This window comes from Hippoglossus stenolepis, chromosome 9 (genome assembly GCF_022539355.2).
Source record: "Hippoglossus stenolepis isolate QCI-W04-F060 chromosome 9, HSTE1.2, whole genome shotgun sequence".
Lineage (NCBI taxonomy): Eukaryota > Metazoa > Chordata > Actinopteri > Pleuronectiformes > Pleuronectidae > Hippoglossus > Hippoglossus stenolepis.
In genome coordinates this window covers 25,934,983-25,957,444 of record NC_061491.1, presented here as the reverse complement: position 1 = coordinate 25,957,444, position 22,462 = coordinate 25,934,983, and the positions used below count along the sequence as shown (strand labels likewise).

General features: G+C 41.3%; 2 protein-coding genes across 3 annotated transcripts; one reads left to right on the top strand and one right to left on the bottom strand.

The window, feature by feature from the left end:
• The first annotated feature begins 1,237 nt into the window (after positions 1–1,237).
• On the top strand, positions 1,238–11,377 carry fbp2 (fructose-1,6-bisphosphatase 2). Its single transcript, XM_035165089.2, has 7 exons — positions 1,238–1,511; positions 2,819–2,981; positions 3,772–3,864; positions 4,824–4,964; positions 5,888–6,025; positions 9,272–9,391; positions 11,016–11,377. The coding sequence occupies exons 1-7, from the start codon at positions 1,339–1,341 to the stop codon at positions 11,199–11,201; spliced, it is 1,014 nt and encodes a 337-aa protein (XP_035020980.1). The 5' UTR covers positions 1,238–1,338; the 3' UTR covers positions 11,202–11,377.
• Positions 11,378–12,081: 704 nt separating this feature from the next.
• Positions 12,082–16,932, bottom strand: ctsla (cathepsin La). 2 transcript variants are annotated; one of them, XM_035165090.2, is made up of 8 exons: positions 16,788–16,932; positions 15,926–16,060; positions 15,724–15,846; positions 14,818–14,970; positions 13,550–13,774; positions 13,226–13,394; positions 12,888–13,005; positions 12,082–12,502 (listed from the first exon to the last, which is right to left on the bottom strand). In XM_035165090.2, the coding sequence occupies exons 2-8, from the start codon at positions 16,046–16,048 to the stop codon at positions 12,403–12,405; spliced, it is 1,011 nt and encodes a 336-aa protein (XP_035020981.1). In that variant the 5' UTR covers positions 16,049–16,060; positions 16,788–16,932; the 3' UTR covers positions 12,082–12,402. The 2 variants fall into 2 exon arrangements, with proteins under 2 accessions (XP_035020981.1, XP_035020982.1); XM_035165091.2 differs by having other exon boundaries at positions 15,926–16,057; positions 16,788–16,880.
• Between the last annotated feature and the right edge of the window lie 5,530 nt (positions 16,933–22,462).

The window sequence follows — 22,462 nt, the reverse complement described above, 5'->3', positions numbered from 1 at the left end:
CTTTAACGTCTCATTCTAATGAACATAAGCTCAAGAACCCCTGGAAGGAACTTCTCTTCACATTTGGTTCAAATGTCCAATCGAACCTTGAGGGGAAAGTCTAAGTTGGTAAAAAGATTCACTTGGACTCACAGATGAAATTGTTTGATTTAGGTTGAAAGGTCAGAGTCATGGAGACCTCGTGAATGCCCTGAGAGAATAATTCAAAAATCTGAAGAACCGTTCACTTAGACACAGATTCCCTGATTAGATTTGGAAGGTCAAAGGTCACAGCCTCTTGCACGTGATATCTCAAGTCGGGCTTTAGGTCGTTTCTTCAAATTTTGACCAGTTGTCACCAGGAATCAAAACTGGTTCGATTTCAGTGGTCAAAAGTCACGATGATGAACTATATGAGTTTGTAGTAAATGTATGTGGATTGAAATGGCTGAGACATACAACCACACACTGGTAATTCTAGTTAATGATATTTACTTTGAGTTTTTATTGACTTTAAGCCTAAAAATGCAACCTCCAGTATTTTGTAGGAATATTTATGTGTGTTTGTATATGTGTATTTTAAAGCGACAGAGTACACAGATGGATAGAAAAAGTTGCTTTGCTTTTTAGATTTAGTTTAATTTAAAGAATGAAAAAGTTTGAAGCCAGACTGTCGATAAGAGTCGGAGGATAGTTCACCCAGTGGAGTTGACCTTTAAGCTAAAGGTCAGTGGAAGCTCACAGATCCCTAATGACATTTAAAGCAAACTTGAGCTGCTAAAACAGCTGCTTATAGTCTCTCAATATAAAACTCACATCCCTCTGTTTGTAAACAACGTGTCGTTTAGCTCAGAAAAACCATAAATCAAAACTCCTCATAAACAAAATAATAATTAAAGAGCTGCAGGACGTCCAGAGGCAAACCAGAGGGATATTTTATGTTCATGAGTTTGGATCTAAGTGACAGAAGATTGTTCTTGTGTTGTCTTAATGTGCTTAAAGCTCATATTAACATAAGAGCTGTGATGTTACCACAGTGCTGCTGTGTCACTGTTGACTAACATGTTGCAAACCTTTTTGACCGAATGGATAAAAGAGACCTGATGAGTTCTTGTCTCAGTGTGTTGGTCTCTACAGCTGATACCCGACACCCACCCACCCATCCCCAAATGCACACACACACACACTCAGTCGTCCACGTGGCTGCACACACACACACACACACACTCACAAATAGATCCTCTAGCCTGGGTATGAAAAGCACTTGGCTGGTAATGAGGTCGCCCATTTACTGTCCGTCCTCCGCTTGGTGAACACGCAACCTGCCGCCCGACCAGAAGGGACAGACGCAGCAGCAGCATGTCGGACCAGTCGGCCTTCGACACGGACGTGTGGACCCTGACCCGGTTCATCTTAGAGACCGGTCGCCAGGCCAAGGGAGCGACCGGTGAGCTGACCCAACTCATCACGGCCATTCTGACGGCCATCAAAGCCATTTCCTCCGCTGTGCGCAAGGCAGGCCTGGCCCACCTGTAAGTACTGATGTGTTTCATATATAACTGACTCATAGAAGGGGGATAGACATCTACAATCAAACTCTATTAGCCTAAGTTGTTCTTTTACAATGAATAAAGTGACGATACTTTATTGACTAGTTGCTTGCATCCTAACTCAAAGAGGTCAAAGGTCAAGGTCCGCTGCCGACCAGCTGGTTCAGGCCAGAGGCTCGAAATGTTCCCTCCCTCTCTAGATTTAGGAGCAGAGAGCGATGATGTGTTTGTGTTCAGGAGTTTAGAACTCGTTGTTCCAGTTCTGGTTTCAACACCATCGAGGAGGTGGAACAATATGAACCGGTGTTTGGAGCTGGGAGAGGACGCGCTGCCCCGGTGGGAACAGGATGGAGAATGATGTGTGATTTAGGTGCATTTCAACACTGTGAACTTAGAGGCAGTCAAAGACTTCTGATGTAGTTTTCTTTGGGCCTGAAATCCACCAGCTCCTAAAGCGACACTGTGTAACGTTAACTGAGCAGCAGCGCCCCCTGCAGCCACGAGATGGTGTTGATGAAGTGGTTTTCATGTAGACAGAAAACAAAGTCTATCAATGTGTTGAGCTCTGACTTCGTCTTTCCACTCACTCATTGAATGCTGGATATTACCCATGATCCTCTGCTTCCTGAACCAGAAGAGCTGTAACAAATCCACCAAACTCAGTTTAGAATTCTTCATATTTTCAAAGTTTCCTGCTGAATATTGGAGATAAACTCTGGTTTGTAATAACTTCTGAGTCTTTTTACCTGATCTCAGTTCAGCTTCACTCTTCAACTGGAGCTGAATGTGACAGTTGAAGCTGTGACTCTCAGTCAGTTCTTCTCACAGGAGAAAGTACATAGAACAGACGTTCAGGGAGTGAAGGAGGAAACTTTCTCCATGTTCACACTCACTCAAACATCAAACTAGTTTTAATCAAGCTGCTGATTTAATGCAGAACAGTTGTATAGTGTTGATTTAAAAGGCAAAGTAACATTTTCTCGCTGATATTTGTTCATTTATACTGAAAATGTTCCATAAGAGGGAGAATAATGAATCTGTGCCAACTCATGAAGAATGAGTCGTTGTTCAGGAACTTTACCTCTCGTTGAAAGTATGTAACGAGCACAGATCCACATTGTTTGACACTGAAGAGAATAAACGCTCACAAACTGATGAGCTTTGTCCATTTGGATTTAAATGAAAATTCAGGGTTTGGGTTTTCAACCAGCTCTTCTTTCCAAACAGGCAAATTGTCGCTTAATCCTTTTTCAATGTGCAAGACTAAAGCTTCTGATGGGTCCACGCAGGCAGGGCATGGCGGGCTCCGTGAACGTGACGGGGGACGATGTGAAGAAGCTGGACGTGCTGTCCAACGACCTGTTCATCAACATGCTGCAGGCCTCCTACGGCACCTGCTGCCTGGTGTCTGAGGAGAACGCGGAGCTCGTCATCACGCCCAAAGACAAGAGGGTGAGTGAGGAAGGCCAGTCGTTTAACACCCGTCCTCTAATTCACAAGTTATAGAGTCAATCAAAGTGAACGTTGGACATTTTAAAGGTCCAGTGTGTAAGATTTAGGTGAAAAGGATCTATTGGCAGAAATTTAAAATAATCCTAGTGATGTTTTTACTAGTGTGTTTCATCTAAATTGTATGAATTGTTGTTTTCTTTACCCAAGAATGAACCCTTTATATTTAAATACTTTATATTTACGTCAGGAGAGGGTCCTCTCTACGGAGGCCGCCATGTTTCTTACAGTAGCCCAGACTGGACAAACTAAACCTTTTGAGTTTTTATAACTCGAGGCTTCCACAGGTTGTCTGTCATGTTTGGAAGGGGAGGGTGAGATGAGGGGTGTTCAGCTGCAACATGACACTTCACCACTAGATGTCACTATATTCTACACACTGAACCTTTAACTCATTTGTGAAAAAAGCTGTTCACTCATTGTTACATCTGCCAAAGTGTGACTTTACACAATGCACACATATTACACACATGTAAGAAATGCATCCGCTGTCGAGACGTTGAAAAAATTGCTCAAACACTATTTTGCTGAGAATAACGAATGCACATCAAGTTTACATTTTAGAAAGTATCTGTGAACATAAATGAACGGCCTGTGTCGAGTTGTTCTGGTCGTTAACCACCGCTCACACTCCTTCATACCTGTCTCTGATTCACACACAGCGACGCCTCCAGCCGTCGGATCAGAGCAGCAGCTGCTCTAACGTCTTGTACTTGACTTGATTGTGTCACAGGGAAAGTACGTGGTGTGTTTTGACCCCCTGGACGGCTCCAGTAACATCGACTGCTTGGCCTCAATCGGCACCATATTTGCCATTTACAAACGGGTGAGTCCGACCTCGGCAAAGATTCACAAACCAGGCCGTCACTGAATATTGTGTGATCAGTGTTTTCCCTTTTGTTTGGAAAAAATATGAAAATGTAGAGAAGGGTTGTAGCAAATATTGAAAATAGTTTTTTTTTTGTTTGTTTTACTCCCATTTTTTTACTTGTACCATAAATCAACAGGTCAAGAAACTGACTCCAGACGTGATAAACAAACTAAATAACTATTCTGACTATTTGTAGATTGTGTAACTGTTTGTAATGTTGTCGGGTGATTGTATGATTATATGTCTTTGGTCGTTTTTCCTCACTTTTTTCACTACTCTGATTATATTTATTTCAATAAAAATTATTAATTACATCTCAGCTGTTTTAGATTTACAGCTAATTAGTTACTTGCTCAAAAGTCAGAGAATAACATTAACAGAAATAATTTTGACGTAACAAAATTCATCCCATTTTATGAAACATGCAGGTCTGTGAGATTTCAGAGTCAGACTTTTACACAGTGAAGACGTCACTGTATTAACTGTTAGTTCATCGTATCACTACTCAGCTGTAAAGTGCAGTTACACTGAGCAGACACAGGGGGGCGATGGTGTCCAGCTAATCCAGGTTTCAGTTTATTAAAGTGCAGCCGCAGAGAAGAAGTTTTATTTGGGGGTTTTATTGGTATTTTCATTCTGTTTCATTCTGTTTGACCAAATTCATGTATTTTCTCATATGGTTCTTTTTCCTGTTTATTTATATGAAATTACATTTTATTTGTATAGTGCGAAATCATAACGTACCTTATCTCAAGGCACTTTACACAGTACGATTGAGACCGTACACAGAGAAACCCAACAGTTCCCATAACAAGCAAACCCCTTTATATCACTTTGATATTTTCAGGGTTTGTACAATCTGAATATTGAGCTTCTGCTTTTATGTGACGTGTCCTCTTTGATCTCCACCACAGATCTCAGAGGGGGAGCCCACAGAGAAAGATGCCCTGCAGCCGGGCAGCAGCATCGTGTGTGCCGGCTACGCCCTGTACGGCAGCGCCACCCTGGTGGCCCTCAGCACCGGCGCCGGCCTCAACTTCTTCATGCTGGACCCTGTGAGTGTTCCTCTCAGAGGTCGCTGATCCTCTCTTTAATATTCTGCTCTACTGCCTCTGCCCTCATGTCTCACGCTATCAGTGTTCATGGTTTTATTGTCCAATAACGGCTTTAATTTGAGAAAAGAGACAATAACCTGTCAATCATTTATCCCGGTGCTGTGGTTTTGTGTGTACAATCGGATGTAGACGACTGTAAACACAGAAATTCATATGAACTTGGCAGAAGGTTTGAGCTGCATCCTCTGTCCTCAATTCAAAATAGGTTTAAAGTATTTTACACATTACAAAGGTGAAGTGAATCGTGTATTTCAGCCTGTTTCCTTGACCTGGAAACCCTGATTCAACCTTAGGGCAACCTGCCTCCAGAAGGTCGGTGGTTTGATTCCCAGCTTTAAGTCTTCATTCATTCTTTGGGCCAATACAGGACCACAAACCGTGCACACAGTGGTCCACAAGACTAAAATCACTTTATAAATACAGCCCTCTTATCCTCCTTCACACTCACACAAGGACTTATCTGTATCATGTTCTGCGTCTTGTTCCAGATTCAGATTTACCCACAAAAACAAGGAAAACAAGTGATTATTGGGGTTTTGACTTTAGTAAATCAGCTTTAGTTATTAAGGGAATGAATGAAAAAGTTCAGTTTAAGTTTGTGAGTAATCTTGTTGTTGTTGTTGTTGTGTACAGAGAATCCAGATTGTTGTGCTGTTTTTACACATGTTGTTCACCAGCCATGAGAAAGCTGCTGAGATTCATGTTGTACCTTCAGTTTTAAACCTCTAAATTAATGTCATGATTTATCACATTGTTATGTTATTCTTCTTCTTCCCTCAGAACAAAAGTCAAACTTCAAATCTCTGCTCATCCAGCGAAAACGTTGTTTCTATCGACTCTTCATCCTGTTTTTTTTGTTTCAGGCCATTGGTGAGTTCATCCTCACCGAGAGGAACGTGAGGATCAAGCCGAAAGGAAAGATTTACAGCATGAACGAGGGCTATGCCAAATACTTCCACCCGTCCATGAATGAGTACCTGAAGCACAAGAAGTATCCAGAGGTGAGAGAGCATGTTAAACTAGAGTGGCACCAAGTAATAAACAAACTGTACCTCCGCCCAACAGTCCGCTTAAATTCAAACTGCAGCAAATTACACACACTCACAAATGTGTTTCCTCCAAACAAGCCTGATTTCTCACATTAGGATCCATGAATTATTTTCTGGTAAATCAAAAGAAAACGTCCTGTCTCACAATGTAAAATTTAAAATCCTGGATCAGCCCCAAAGAATTAAGTCCCTGCAAAATTAAATGTTTCCTCTCACCCACACTTAGACATTTTTAGTTTGGATGAAGAACAGAGGGGGACATATCAATTAAATAAATATATCCACAGTAGTAAAGACCACAACTCCACCAAGTTTAGTGTAAATCAGTTGTGTAGGTTTTGTGTTACGTTGCTGACGGACAAACAGACGAGGTTAAAACGTAACCTCCTTGTCTGGGTGATAACTAAACGACTTCTAGAGAAACTGTTTGAATCAGGTGATGCACACCTGCGAGTTTGAATGTTTCCAGGTTAATTTGAGCCAAAGTTGTGACTCGGATCAGTTCTTCTTTCATTTCTTTGCTTTGTGAGTCTCACTCTGCCAAGTGAAACTGTTTGGTGGAAATGAGTCGTGTGCTGAACTCAGACCAGACGCTGGATATCAAACTGAACTCTCACACTCAAAGCGTCTGACCGAGTTGACACCAGAACATTGGGTCTGAGCTGGATGTTCAAACGGTATCAAAATTAAGTTAAGCAGAAACTATGTTTACACTCTTTTCTGTTTTTCTCAAAGTAATTTACCGTTCCAGCCTTATTCTTAAAATTTAAGAGGTAGGTAAAATAAAAATAAACTTTAACCACTTTGTTTAATATTTAGTTTCTATTTTTATGTACAAAAGTGACAATCAAGTGATGATATATTTGGAAAGTGAACAGATTATAAGTATTTTCACTGTTTTTTAACTTCGCACTTTGAAATCTTTGAATGAAATGAAGGTACAACAGTGAAACACAGTTTAAATGTTGCACAGCTTCCCTGTTGGAACAAACACATCATATTGTGAATTAAAGGAACATTTAAGGTGTAAATCTCGGGAGCATCGTGCAGGTACAACAGGAAGAGGTGAGCAGACGTTAAACATGTGACGAGTGCCGGGTCAGACAGGACGGAGCACGTCAGCTCGGTCAGCTGAGCTGCAGGATGGTGACACGCTACAGAAAACATCCTGTTCCTCAGGAAACTGCTGCAGCATCTCATCTGGAAACACATGCACACTCAGCGATTCTGCAGCACCAGTGTGTTTGGACATCAGCGTCCGATTCGTCAGTTTTACCGAAGCTTTAAAGCTTGAATCCGCAAAACTCAGATTCGTGCATGAAAATGGAAAATATTATTAGAAATGTTGCCACACTCTCAAAAAGCTCCGTCCGCTGAAGACTCATCATCGTGTTCCTCTTCTCAGCATCATGACGGAGCACAAAGCACCAGCATCTCCCCAGTGACCACAGATAAGGTTTGCATGAGGTTATGAAATGACACCAGCCGGTCTCACGTGTGAATGTAAAAGTAAAGTGAGAAAAAACCCAAAGGGAAGTTTAGATTCCAGTAAAGTGGACGTTTTAATTTGAGTTTCCTCGGCATCGTTCATTTCTGTTCTTTTCAACAACCTGATGCTCAGTTTCTGCTTCATCACATGATGAAAGAAAATGTCTTCACCACAGGTTCCAAATGCAAAGTCACGAACAACACGAGTTTGGAGAAATCCTCATAATATAGTAAACCTATTAGAGTCACAATATTAATGTAGAATAAGATCCAAATTCAAAGTCGTGAACCTCAAAAATGATTTTAACACGTGATATGAATGAAATATTCAGTTACTACTAAAGAAACCAAGACATCTGAGTTCTTTGTTTAACCGACAAATCCTCTGGAAAGCACTTAAAAATTTAAACATTTTCTTATTTGTGAGTTTTCCTCGTTGCCATCAGGACGTGGTTATGTTTTACCTGCTTGTTAAACTAAACGCTAATTTAAATCCTTTATCTCCTCTGCAATCTGTCTTTTAAATGGTTCATACATTTTTTTTACATGTATTCTCATATACTCTTCTCCCTCATATCTTGATTCTTGTGTTCGTCAGTTGTTTCATTGAAAAGAACCGATCCACCTGATCAGTTCTTATCGTTCAGCTCCAACAGATTCAGACAGATTCAGACTTGTCCTTTGTTTGAAGATCATTTGTTTTTCCCGTTAAAAAAACGTTTCTCTGCACTTTTTCTTCTGGTTTTATTCACTTTCTTCACTTTAGGAAGTTTCTCGCTGCCTCCACCGTGAACATCTGGATGTGTTTGTGTTGTTGTTGCGTATGGTTTCAGGAAACACACAGACACACACACACACCCCTCCCTCATGATGACTGAGGTGTGACTCAGCAAACACATGACTCTTTATCACGCTGTTCCAGTCTGAACATGAAGCTCAGTTCAGGGAAACTCAGATTCTGCTCAGTAGAGTTCTCGGACTGTCGGTGACTGAGACAAATGGAACATGATGTATTTCCCGCAAATAAACCGGTTCGCTCTCTGAAAGTCCGCTTGTCAAACCAGTCGCTGATCTTCTGCTCATCAGTTTCTTTAGGTTTGTGTAAAAGCACTGCTTCCCTGTCTTCAGCAGGTTTAGAGTGTGTGTGTGTGTGTGTGTGTGTGTGTGTGTGTGTGTGTGTGTGTGTGTGTGTCTGGCTGTTGGACTTTGACCTGTTTGTTGTTTGCTGTTCAGTTTTCCTCTGCAGGTCGTGATCTCTGACGGGAGCAAATCTGCTGTGGTTGCGACTCTGACTCGAAGCTGCCTCCCTGCTCGGCCTTTAAATCAGATGTATATGATTAATAAACCTGATTAATAATGTTTCATAACTATAAACTATACAGGGAAAGAAAATGTGTGTTTAAAACCTGCTGCATCAATCACTGTGAAACAACTAAATCTGTATGTAGCTAGTTTTCTTCGGTGCAAAGATGGACAGAAAGATAGAAAGATAGATGGATAGATGACTTGAGTCCTTTTTCTATCTGTGGATTATAAAAGCCCCTTCAGATAATAAATTGTTAAATGATCCGTTATCACACTGACTTGATAACGTGGAGAATCAAAGTGAATCAGAACAACTTTGATGGATGTGAAACACCGACCTCTCTGGTAGAAACACGTTGGGTAAATGAAGACACTAACATTTGAACGTGTCCTCCTGTCCTGCAGGACGGCAGCCCTCCCTACGGGGCTCGGTATGTGGGCTCCATGGTCTCAGATGTTCACCGCACCATCGCCTACGGAGGAATCTTCTTGTACCCAGCCAGTGAGAAGAGCCCGAAGGGAAAGGTAATCAAAGACCTCCATGAAAACAGATGATGTCCGGTACTGTGCAACTTATTAACACTTGCTAAACCTCTTAGTAAATCACAGACCGACCCCACGTGACCTCAGGACTCCATGTGTTCCTCCAAGTACATACTGTACTGGACCTGCAGTGTTCAGGCTCATCTCATAATAACCCGTCAGTGACATTAACACTGAACATCGACACAAGCTGCTTCTTATCATCACCAACACCTACACATATGTCTTCACATGTCAGATCGCCTCATGGTAGAGTAGAAGTAGAAATGAAATGAGAAATGAGTCCAACTGTTCCCTTAAAGTGAAGCTGCAGCAAATTTCACACAGTCAGTTGTGTAGTTTTTTGTGTGATCCTGCCGACAAACAGGAATCTAAACCTAACCGGAGGAGACCAGTGACCCAGACTGGAGAGTGAATGGTGGGAGTGGTGAGTCACAGGTCGGGTCAGGACGTCCGGTGACGCAGTTTTCTTCGGTCCACGTCAGAGCGTCCGTCTCAGCTCCAACACTGTGGTGTTCTCAGTGGTTTCCTGCAGCAGGATCAGTCCAGTTGTGATCAGCTGTTGGTTCTAACCTGGACACAGTAGGAACTTAACTCTGCTGGTTGAGAAACTGTGCAGCACCTGACGTACTCAGGCTGGTAACTGACTCCCTGACATGTGATGACTCACTGGGATCCTCGCTGCACTGCAACCTGAGCCGAGAGTTGTTTTTCTCGCCCGGTGATAAATAAAGCTCAGAGACAGTTGAAGCAGCTCGAGCAGATAAAACCTCTCACACAGTTTCCCTCTGGAGTCTGGGACCTGTTTATCATGAACACACTGAAATGATTTACAGCTAAAGGTATTTTATCAATAATCAATGACATGAGCGTGTAGAGCACGTTGTTTACAGAAGTGGATCCCAGTTTTTGTGTGATCCGATCAACCAACCAACCAACCAACCAGTCGACCAACTGACCAACCAACCAACCAACCAACCAGTCGACCAACTGACCAACCAACCAACCAACCAGTCGACCAACTGACCAACCAACCAACTGACCAACCAACTGACCAACCAATCGACCAACTGACCAACCAACCAATAAACCAACCGACGACCAATAAACCAATTGACCAACCACCCAACCGACCAAGAGCAACATTTGTTGATCAATTGATATTATCTTATAATATTAATATAAAACCTATTGTTTGACCTGCTGCACACTGACAGATAATAATTCATATAGAAACAATAGTTTCTAACTTGTGTGTAACCTTGGAAACCCCCCCCACCCCCCACCCGAAATAACTTTCACACTTCATTCAGCTCTCACTGGGAAGTGAACCTGTGTAAACTCAGCCACCATGAAAGAATATTTAGAGCAACCAGCAAACAATTAGTATCAGATCTTCACCTTTTACTTCTTTTTATGTTCATAGTTCAATGATGGTGATGCAAAAATAAATCTAATTTACGTGTGTTTCGTTTTCAATTTTATATTATGGCTCAAAAACCTTTTGAGTTCAGTCAATAAATTCTAATCTAAAATGAATGTTTGCTTCATATTTGTGCAGGAAACTAAACTGAATGTTTTTTCATTATGATGTTTCCCCTCAAAGCTGCGGCTGCTGTACGAGTGCAACCCCATCGCCTTCCTCGTGGAGCAGGCGGGGGGCCTCGCCACCACCGGCTCCCAGCGGGTCCTGGACGTGCAGCCCGAGGGGCTCCACCAGCGGGTGCCCTTCGTGGTCGGCTCCTGTGACGACGTCAACGACTACCTGTCCTTCGTCAAGAAGTTCCCATGAAGTGTTTAAGACGCTTTGATATAAGCAGACAAATTATTACTTTTGAATTATCAAAATATTAATATGAATAATAAACCCAGAGTCTGAAAATAGTTTCAAACTGCAAATTGAAGAATTCATCAAATGACTGATCATATTGTATATAAACATTAAACGTACACTATTTTCCACAAGAACAGAATTATTTTATTTATTGACCCAGAATTTAAAAAAAAAGTTAAAATGTCAAAGAACCAAGACGTGAAATCTGGAATATATGAAGAATCCATATTTCCTCTAGATATTTTTCTCCGAACATTTTAAACTATTAAATAGAAATGGTAAAAAACAAGAAGTGTTTTCACAGTTTTATATCATTGTATTTGAATATTTGAGTTTTTGATCAACTGTCAGACAAACCGAGAAATTTCAAAAAATATTTGTGAACAATCTGCATCATTTTCTTTGGAGACTAAATGTTAGTTTAATCAAACAATTGTTTTATTCAATCAAAACTGGAAGTAAATCATTTAACCTAATACCTTTAGGACTTTAGTTTGAGAACAAGCTTATCATCTATATATATATGGTTTTACAGATTTGTGGTCATGAATCGACACCATTGTTGTGTGGTTGTTAATCCTATAAGATGCTCACAGTACCAGACATGAGGGGGAACAGCTGAGAGCGTGTGACTCCGACATGTGGGACTAACACACTGGAGTTAAAACTGTGAAATGAAATGTTGGGGTTTAATTTGAGACTCTGAAATTAATGAAAGTTGATTTCTGCCCAAACAAACACTTTCCATCAGTGCTGGTGTCTGAGTGAGTAAATCAACAGAATCATTTCCACCTCATCTATAAAATCATCAAAAAACACAAAGTCCAAAACAGCCAAGTAGTGTTTCACAACTTTAATTGATCACAGTAAAAGTAGAAAAAATCATTTACAATGACAGAAGCAAGTGTTGGTTGTATCACTCAGCTGGCAGCATACACATATTTACAAAGAATAAAACACTGAACTAAAATCTTTTTTCAAAACAAATTAAAGTTGCATTAGATCAGCCAAAAACAAAATGGCGCCATTTTCCTAAAAAAAACAAAAAACGGTGTTTCTTCTCATAAAACGTAAACGCGTCGCTCGGACGGGAGCCGCGTCGCTCGACTCCGGTCGAACTATTGCAATAAAAACTCTAAGAGGCGGAGCTGTGCTGACGTTAGACCAGAGGGTAACTGGCGGCCGTCGCAATGCCACAGTGGTTCTTCCTGTCTTTGGCCATGTAGATGTAGCCTTTGTCTCCCCACTTCTCGCCCCAGCTGCAGGAGGAAAGACAACATGTCAGGGAAAAGACATTGATGGATTTGATCCAATCTGAATATCTACAGTAGTTTTTCTGTATCCAAAAACATGGAAATGCAAGTTTGAGACTGGAAGTTGTTGAGGTTCTAAAAGTAGAATGAAAATCCTGTCATATTTTGCAAGTCTTTTTCCCCACGTAAAACTAAAGCTCAACAAAACCACTGATTTAACAGAAAGAAAAAACCTCACATGAAACAAACATTCACTGTCGCATAGCAGCTGAGTTTAAAGGTTGTAAGCTAATGCTAATTAGCTGTAAAAATTTATAATCGATATGCTTCTAACAGAAAAAAGACAGGAGTTTGAAACAACAGAGTTTAGGTTTTTTCTTTTTTTACTGACCTGTTCTTGACAATCCAGAATTTCTTGCCCATTTTATCTTCTCCCTCGAAACCATAACCCACCGCCAGCACGCCGTGGTCCAGCTCCTCGCTGCTGCACTCCTTCTCGTAGTAGATTCCTACAATATGCAACAATCCAGATGGTCACAAGTTCATCCTGCAATAACGGATTCATTTACAGAACCAGAAGTTACTGAACACTGTCGTTCCTTGTGTTTTTTGCTACTCAATGACAGCAAGTCCTGTACTTTTAGAACCTTTATCTTTGTTTTCATCCAACACATCATTAGAATTAATTCATCTTTCACAGCCTCCTACGTCAAAAAACTAAGGACTGACCTGATTGGTAGAACTGGAAGGATTCGTGTCCGGCGTCAATGGCCACAGACACTGGACCCACAGACGCCACGGCCTTCATCAGAGCGTGCTCCTTGCCGCTGGGGACGTCGACAAAGCCGGTGTCGTTGGCCGAGTTGTACAGGGGGTCGTAGTGACACGGTTGGTCGTCCTGGATGAACGAGGTGAACAGGATGTTTTGGTAACGACACAGAACAACAGATCCAAAATGTCACGGTCATCACTTCATGTGGAAATGAGCAGATCAATAACAGGTCTTTAGTCCACGCCTCCTGGACTTTGTGCTCTGTCCCACAAGTTACGTACCGTCCCCGTGTACGGGTAGGAGTCTTCAGAGTCCAGGCCCTGGTTGTCAGTGACGTACTGGAAGGCCTGGTCCATCAGGCCGCCGCCGCAGCCCTCGTTGCCCTCGGGCCTGGAGCAGTCCACCAGGTTCTGTTCACTCAGCGACACCAGTTTGCCGGTCTTCCTGAACTGTTGACCCTCCAGAGCGCCGGTGGTGCTGAACGCCCAGCAGGAGCCGCACTGACCCTGCAGAGAGAGGACGGGTGGAAACATGAAGCCTGGATGAGGAGAATTTTACCTAATGAAGTTATCCTAACGTCCTATGGTGACTCATGTTGATTTCGACAATGGCATAAAGTTGCCTTGTCATGCAAATATGTGTCATTGTTACTCCTCCACTTTATTATACTTTGTTTTTCAGTCATTTATATACGTTGTTCTAATGTCACGGTCTGTATCTCTTGTACTTTCTGGAGTCGGGGAAACGAAACTTCACTGTGAGCTGCACTTCAGCACTTAGACTTGTTGTGTATGACGCTGTTTGCCGCACTGCAGTGAGCCTGTGGAACAGGTTTCATCTTACAGACTGTTAATGTACACACGGAGGAGGGGGGGGGTGGGGTGGGGGAGGACACAGTGTACAGTCAGTGTGTGAAGCAGCCTGATAAGAACAACCCTTATCTGCCTGTTCAGGCAAAACATTTACTTCAGTGGACAGTTGGTTAATTTGTGACGAACCAAGACGAACGAACTTAAACGTTCCGTCTCCTCAGCGGCGTGAACGAGGTCACGGCTTCGTGTCTGCTGTCATTCTGACACGTTTACAATAAGAGGTTGAGGTAAGAGAGTGTTTACGTCACCTGAGTTTCTATTATTGTAACAAATGAGCAGAACATCTGAACCAGTGTTGAAGGGACATTTTCTACTTTTATTAATATTAATGAAAAAACAATTTTACTGATTCAACAATGTAGAAAAGATTTGTATTTTTGTTTTGACTCTGATGTGAATAATCAACTTTCTCAAGTTCTATAGACTTGGTTGTATTTATGTTTAAACTGTAAAATATAATAAGTCTCACTAACATGTGTCATAACGATGACTCAGGAATCATTGACTACTATTAAAAAATATTTCAACTGGTTTGTGCACTTCCTGAAAATCTGGTGTCACTGCCACGTTACCAAACCCTGTTTACAGTCAAACTTGTGGCTCCTGACGTGAACCACACCTAGACGGGGCGTCACAGGTGTGACTGCCAGAGGCTGCAGAGGAAGCAACATGTGTACCTGGTCCTTGACGGGGGTGACGTAGCCCTTCTCCCTCCAGTCCACAGCAGACGGGGCCGTCATGAAGTTGGGCTCCATGAACAGGGAGCCCGTGAACTTCCTCTGCGTTTTGAGCTTGTAGCCGTTCATGATCTGCCTGAACTCCTCGTGGGTCTGTGGGACGACACGGTGACGTGAGGAAGTGACACAACGACAAAAGGTTTCACTCACAGCAGAGACACGGGAGCAGCTGGGGTTCAGGGGGTTTCTCCAGAGGGGAATCCTGTGACTTTAGCTGCAGCTGTGTCGCACATCTGGTTTTAATACTCAGAGATATTAGTAGAACCCTGAGCAAATACTTTTAATTTGTTAATCGTGTCACACTTCCAACACTGCTCGCCCTACATTTCTCTTCTATATCATCTCATCTCTATTTCCTGACTTCAGCTTGAGCCTCACATGAGATAAAATCCACTTTTTGTTTTGTTGTTGACATTTTCCTGGTTTTGTAAATCTTTTAATCTTAATATCTTCCAAACCCCCCCCCCCCAACTTGCTGGTGTTAAGTTTGATAACTGGGCGTGACTGGGTGTTTGCTATCAGGGCCCTGAGGCTCTGGAACTCCTTGTCAGGGGAGATTAGACTCACCAGCACTCAAACTTGTTTTCAAATCATTGCTTGAAAACATATTTTATAGGAATGTCTAATTTTTAACTAATTTGTTTTTAATACTTGTTTTAATTCCATTTATCTAGATAAGTGCTACAGGTTATTTATGAAACTCAAACTAATTAAACTGCTCCATCTTCTCTTTCCAGCTTGTACCACTTGTGTTAAAGTTATTTAAGTTCTTTGTGTCTTTGTAAAGACCTAAGTTGTGTGTGTACCAGTGAGACATGGGTCTGCGTGTTGACGGTGTGACTTTACCATGTCTCCGAAGTGGTTCATGCCCAGGCGGAAGGAGTGTGTGCCCATGGAGTGCTCCAGGTTGTGCAGCTCAATCTTCTGCAGGTTCTTCTCCCAGACCATCCTCCTCCAGCCTTCCTCCTTCTGCAGAGAACCACAGTTTAAGAGCTTTGCCTGCAGAGCGGTCGAACACCGGAGAGGGAGAGGGAACAAGGGATCTCACCTCGTGGTATTTCTTACTGTGCCAGCTCTTCCACAGATCCCAGTGCTCGTTCAGCTGGGCGTCCAGAACCGGGGCGGAGAGGACCGAGCTCAGACAGGCGGTCAACACCAGGAGGGGCAGCATCGTGGCGTCCTGCTGCAAAACAACCAGTAAACAAGGGTGAATCACTGGTGGAGGCCTGGAGCTGCATTACAACACACACACGTCTTTATTCTCTGTGCACAACAACAGACAAGTCATGGTTCGAATCCCCACCCCCATCACATGTTGACATGGCTCCCACTGACACATGAGAAGATAAAGCTGGGATGTGGATCACCACCGTATTTGGATGTGCCTGCAAGAAACAGTTTGTTCTCTGGAGTCTTGGCCACATCCCAGAATTTAAGCCCAGTCACGGGATCGAGCCGAGGACGAGGCCTGGACGCTGGGAAACTGAGAACCGGGAGGGGGGGATGGGGGGACTCAACCAAAACCCCAGAAAAAACTCATTTTAAACAGGGTGTCGTTTTCAGGGTTCGATCCACAGGTCGAGGGATGTTTCTCCCTTTTTTTTAAAGCACAACCGTGAGAAAGAGGCGAGGGACGGCTGCTGCTTCAGGGAGACGGGGGGATGAGGACAAAGAGCCGAATGAAACAAAATGGCTCGGGCTGGAGGACGATCACAACAAATGTCCACATTCCTCATCCTGACAACAAGTCAGGGCGAGAAACTGGCTTAAATGGACCTTTTCAAAATGGAGCCCGCGATGAGTCCAAAACCCCGAGGGAATAAAACCCATGAATAACAGTTCAGGTCAAAACGTCTCATTCACAAGTTCCAGAGTAAAAGTTACATAAAAACCAGAGGATCGAATCTTACTGTGAATCTGTTGTTGTTGTCGAAGAAGAAGAAGAAGAAAATTATCTGGAGAGACTCGAACACATCGTTTATAAAGCCGCTGAGGCACCGCCCCTCGAGCTCGCTGATTGGTCCGCCCTTTGTTTTTGTCAGCACCAGGCCCCGCCCCCGGCGAGTGACGCCACCGCGGCAGCACGTGACTGCTCCTGAGAAGAATGAACTTGTTTTTCTCTGCGTTTAAAACACGATTTATTCAATTATTGTAACTTGTTTGAACTTGTTTTCATTCATTCAATTCATTCTTCATATCAGTGCAAACCTTTACTGTTTATTATCTGTATATACATTTATCTACATATTTTCATACGCTCTAGTATTTATTCATCTGCTGCTACCTGGTCCTGTTTATATATTCTTATTCACTTCAACTGTACATACTGTATTACTAACCTCAATACACTTCAATCACTTTAATCATTCAGTATTTATCTACGTTCCTAAAATCAGTTTTCACAGCCGTTGTCCTGTTCATCGTCCTTTTATATTCATATACACTTCTCATACTCTTTCATTTGATCTGTACGCAGACATTGCACTGATGTCATTGTTGTTTTCTTTCATGTTTTTACTTTTACTCCACGTGCCTTTGAATCGCCCTCCGGGGACAAGTAAGGTTGTTTTTGAATTTGAATTTGAATTTCTGATGCCGAGAGCTCAACAAAGAGCAAAATAAGAAAAACAAGTTCATCACTTTGACGACACGTGCTCCAAAAAGTGTGTGCTCATTGTCTGCAGCAGGTCTGAGCGTTTGTTGCCACTGGAGACAGCGAGGTATGGAGGTGGAGCTAAACCCATTACAACACTGTCACAGGGCCGCTCTGGGGCCTGCGCAGAATTTGACCCTCAACCCCAAAGGAAGTAAACAAACAAACGCTTAGATAAGTAACATTCGAATACATGTAACACATGTTTTTAAGTAACGCTTCACCATGACTCTGCTCTATTTCTGTCTGTGTACTTTTACAGGTTCATAGGACTGTGAGGCTACAACACACATTTCATCGAAGTAATCAATTTATAATACAGTGAATAAAAAGTTACAAATTCCCATCATTGTTCCCTGAAGCACAAGTTCACATATCTAATAGATTTTTTGGGATATTGACTTTAAATTCACAGAAAACTGTGGAGATGAGCAAATAAAAACACTGGAGAAGTTGTTACCAGCTCAGTTTCTACAGTCGTTGTAATAAATGTTTGTCCTCACCAGGTTTATCCAGACAGATGCAGCTGCAGGGAAATAAGAGACGACTCCACGTTTATGTTAAATCTGCATCCAGAGTCTGTTCAACTGTTTGAACACGTACCTATAAATAGTAAAACTCTTGTGTTGGTCTCTTATTTTTGTCCGAGCTGGACATGTGTGGCCTTTGACTTTCTGCAGTAATTTGATCTCATGAACAACAGGTATAACCGACAGGTGCAGATGTTTAGAAAAAGCAGAAGTAGATTTCTTTTGTCATGGGATTCATAAGAAGCACGTTTACTTTTGTAAATGTGCACGATAAAGACCGCGGAGGAGGAAAGTGCTTCCATTGAATATATTTAGGGTTTGAAAATAAATGATTTCTCTGAGACAATAGCGTCTCCTGTCCGTCTGTCTACATTATGTCCATGAGTCTAAATATGTCAGTGTAGATTATTTCTGAAATCCAGACCCTGTCCTCACACCACCCTGTTTCTGAACCTGATTCCTCACACGTAACCAGGTTTCTTGAGGGCAGGTACACAACGTACTGATTAACTCACACTAAAGTCAAAGTTACACAACAAAGCAGAACTCAGGTCGACATCTTTCAGGACGTTTATGACATAACTCTGTCGTGTGTGAGCTCTTTGCTGCTGCAGGAGCCTGAGACGGATTATTGAACAGGTCCAGGAGCTTCCTGGGGTCATGGAGATCTGAGGGTCTCCCCCCCCCCTTTATGTTTTCATTGCTACGAAGGAGATTTAGATGGAAGCTGAACTATTTCCAGCCTGTTCCTTGTGTGACGTGTTTCCACTGAAGCCGCCTGACGACGACAAAGTCGAACCCTCACAGAACAGATAAGATCCTTCATATTATCAGCGATGGTCAATGTGTTCATCGTCACGTCGCGTCACGACTTCCTGAAACAACATCTGCGCTCATCAGGGTCGATAATCATGTGACTGAGAAACTGATCAAACACATTGTTCACGACTTCAGGACCAAACCTTTTGTTTTGAAGGTGTGATGCTCTTTTACTGTGATAAGGACGTCTGAGGTGGAAATTATTTACAGTAAGTATATTTACTCAATGTGACAGAACTTAATATTTAACTTTAATTTAATATTTATTCAGTCAGCCGACACAACTCATATATAGATACAATATTAGATTAAACTAAACTAAGTGAAACTAAAAATAGTCAAATGTTGCTTTCAGTTATTTCAGCGTGATAAATTAATATATATAGAATATTATAACACTATAAAAATGAGATGGAAATGAGCTAATTTATATTTAAAGTGTATTTTGCTGATTATATTTCTGTATTTATTTTAAATTGAACATTAAAGTGTTTCTTCCACCCGTATTGACCCAGTGTTAGTTTCTCTATCACGAGACTGGAACCTGCTCCGGCTTCATATCCACTGAACAATGTAAACGTCGTATCAAGCTTTGAACCTCAATCTTGAAAAGAAAGCGAGTAAGTGTGTTTCCCAAAATGTAGAAATAAAACATATTGTAAATTAATTATCCCAAGTTTAAAAGTACTCAACATATATATTAAATACCACACAGAGATATGACTCATTTACATCTGGTCCATGTGATGAACGATGTCTGAAGTTGTCACATGTCTCTGGTGCAACTGTCGTCAGGTCATCACGGCCTCCGAGTAAAAATACATCTTTCCCCCACATTAGCAGAAAAGCAGAGAACAGACTGACTCCTGCCGTTACCCCCAACTGCACTGGTTTCTGCTTATCGAGTGGTTATACTGTCGGCTGTGGTGGAAGAAGCGCTGACTGGGTGTCATCCGCATGGCAGTGTGTCCCAATAATGTTTCCTAATGGAAGCATGTAGAAGGTGAATGATATTGGGCCGAGCACAGAACCCTGAGGAACACCGCGATTAACTTTAATGTGCACATATGATGGTGGACTATGATCACAACAAGACTTCCTGATATGCAATATGTCTCCTCACATATTCAACCATTACCGACAATAACTCCTCCATTCACTTGTCATCGCTGCTCCCTTCATCTCTATTAGATATTTTCTTATGTACAAATACTTTTACACACTTTTCCATTATGTTACAAACTGTTTCTTCTAATCAATGTTGTATATATTTGTAATTTCCCAGAAAGAAATACCGATATATGTCATGGTATCATCAACATATAACGACATCCTGCTGCAGTTTATCTCTATTGAACGTTATCGTTAAGGTTTTGTTTTACTATAACTTGTGACGTGACGTGTGTTATGTAAGAAGAGAATCAACAAACACTGACGAGCACGTGACGACTGAGAAGCTTGTGTCAAGTAGGATGAGATTTAAATCAACATATTATTTTATTATCTATAATATTCTGCTGGTATGTGGTTATTCACTGTTTAGACACATTACGACATAGATTTTTTTTTTTACAGTTTGAGTGCAGTGAATCACCATCTTTTCTGTTGAGTCATTTTACTTCTTAATTCCTCTTTTCAGTTTCTGTGACTTCTGCGTGTGTGTCAGGGCTTCGACCTTTCAACAGAGACAATGGTTTTCATCAAAGTACGAACATGTGTGCAGACAATTCTGCGTGAGAACAAATTAGAGAACAAAAACTGAAGCAGATGTTGGTGAATGAGGCTCATTGGTTTTCTCAGCTGCTGATTCCAGGACCAAGATGAAACTCAGGTGAAAACCAGAAAGTAGTAATTTTTAGATTAGATTAGATTAGATTCAACTTTATTGTCATTGCACAGAGTACAAGTACTGAGACAACGAAATGCAGTTTAGCATCTAACCAGAAGTGCAAAAAAAAGCAGTAAAAGTGCAAAGTATGTGCATATGTAAAGTGGAATATGTAAATAAATAAGATATGTACAGTAAGAAATAGATATGGAATATGAACAGTATTGATACAAGACTAGCAGCAATAGAGGTAGGTAGTGTAGATATGATAAGTGTATATAAAGTGCAGGTGTAAGTATAAGTGGTGGTAGTAAGTGAGATAAAAATGAGAAATTAAGTGAATGAGGTAGTAGTAGTAAAGAACAATTTCTACACATGACAACTGAACAAAGCTCATGAAGATCACGTGATGTGACTGAAAGCTGCAGAACTGCTAAATGAACCGTTCACAACAGGAAGAGCATCAAAGCATCAAAGCATCAAACAGCCTGAAGTAGTTCCCGTTAGTTGCTTTCATTTTGTTTTTATTTGATGTATGTTCCTGAAATTACAAACTCTGAATCAGAAGTGAGACGTCAACGTGAGCGGCTTTACTATTTTGTAATTACGTGATAAATCATGTTAAAGGACAGTTAGTATAATAACATATTAATAATAATATTGATTTTCTGTAGATTATTCATAGGAAAAACAAACCTGCAGGTTTCAGAACTTAGTTAAATCACGTTAACCTAAAATAAACGACGTCGCAAAGGGGAACATAATAAAGACAGTGAAGGTGTTGGATTGAATGACGGTTTAAAAGTTAAATATATTAAAACTACATTATTGTGTGTGATATTAAACATGTACACTGATTATAGATAATAAACACTTAATGTCATTTCTCTGCTGTTGCTTTTCTGTAAAAGACAAACAAGACAAATTCAGATTCACGGCGTCGCCTCCTCTTTTCTGACTGAACAAATATTTTGAATGACAGTCGACAGCGTCAGCAGCTGGGACGAGTTGAGACAAACCCAGAGTCCTTCAGCAGCAGTCATGTGAGTGTGACTGAGTGTGTGTGTGTGTGTGTGTGTGTGTGTGTGTGTGTGTGTGTGTTGCTGCAGCTCAGGCCCCACAATGAAGCCAGAGAAGTGTAAATAACACAGCCTGGAATTCAGCAGAGGAACCAGTGAACCAGAGTCAGAAACTCAGTGAGTCGCTGCAACAAGTGAGGTCGTCCTTTAACCTGGTGCTTAAATACTCTTTAATCTTTTCTTAAGTTAATTAAAGTAAATTCAGGAAGAAGGTTTCCAAGTCACTTTATATTCACACTAATAAGAAACATCCACATTTTTACTTCCAATTAAAATACACAATCTAAAAAGTCTTGATAATATGATGAAGAGGCCTTTTATTGATTCTACATCAGGAAGCTTCAAATATATATTTTAAATCAATAAAGAGACAATGACATGATGCAGAAGTTTATATAAAGTGCTGTTAGGGTTCATTTTCTATAAGAGTAAAATAAGTAATAACTTGTAAATCCTCGTCAGTCTTATGTGCATCAGTTGTTTCTTACTCTTTAAAAACAATTAACTTCTACTTGCTAATTATCAGTTGTAAGTTAAACCAGTTCAACCAGTCATTTCTCTTCCCTTTGTTTTAAATCTCTTGCTCATTCAAAAAGTCACAAGAAAACAGAAAAGTCAGGAACTTTCTTCTGATCCAAATTCTGATTATTGCACCAATAATTCACTCAGGTGCAGT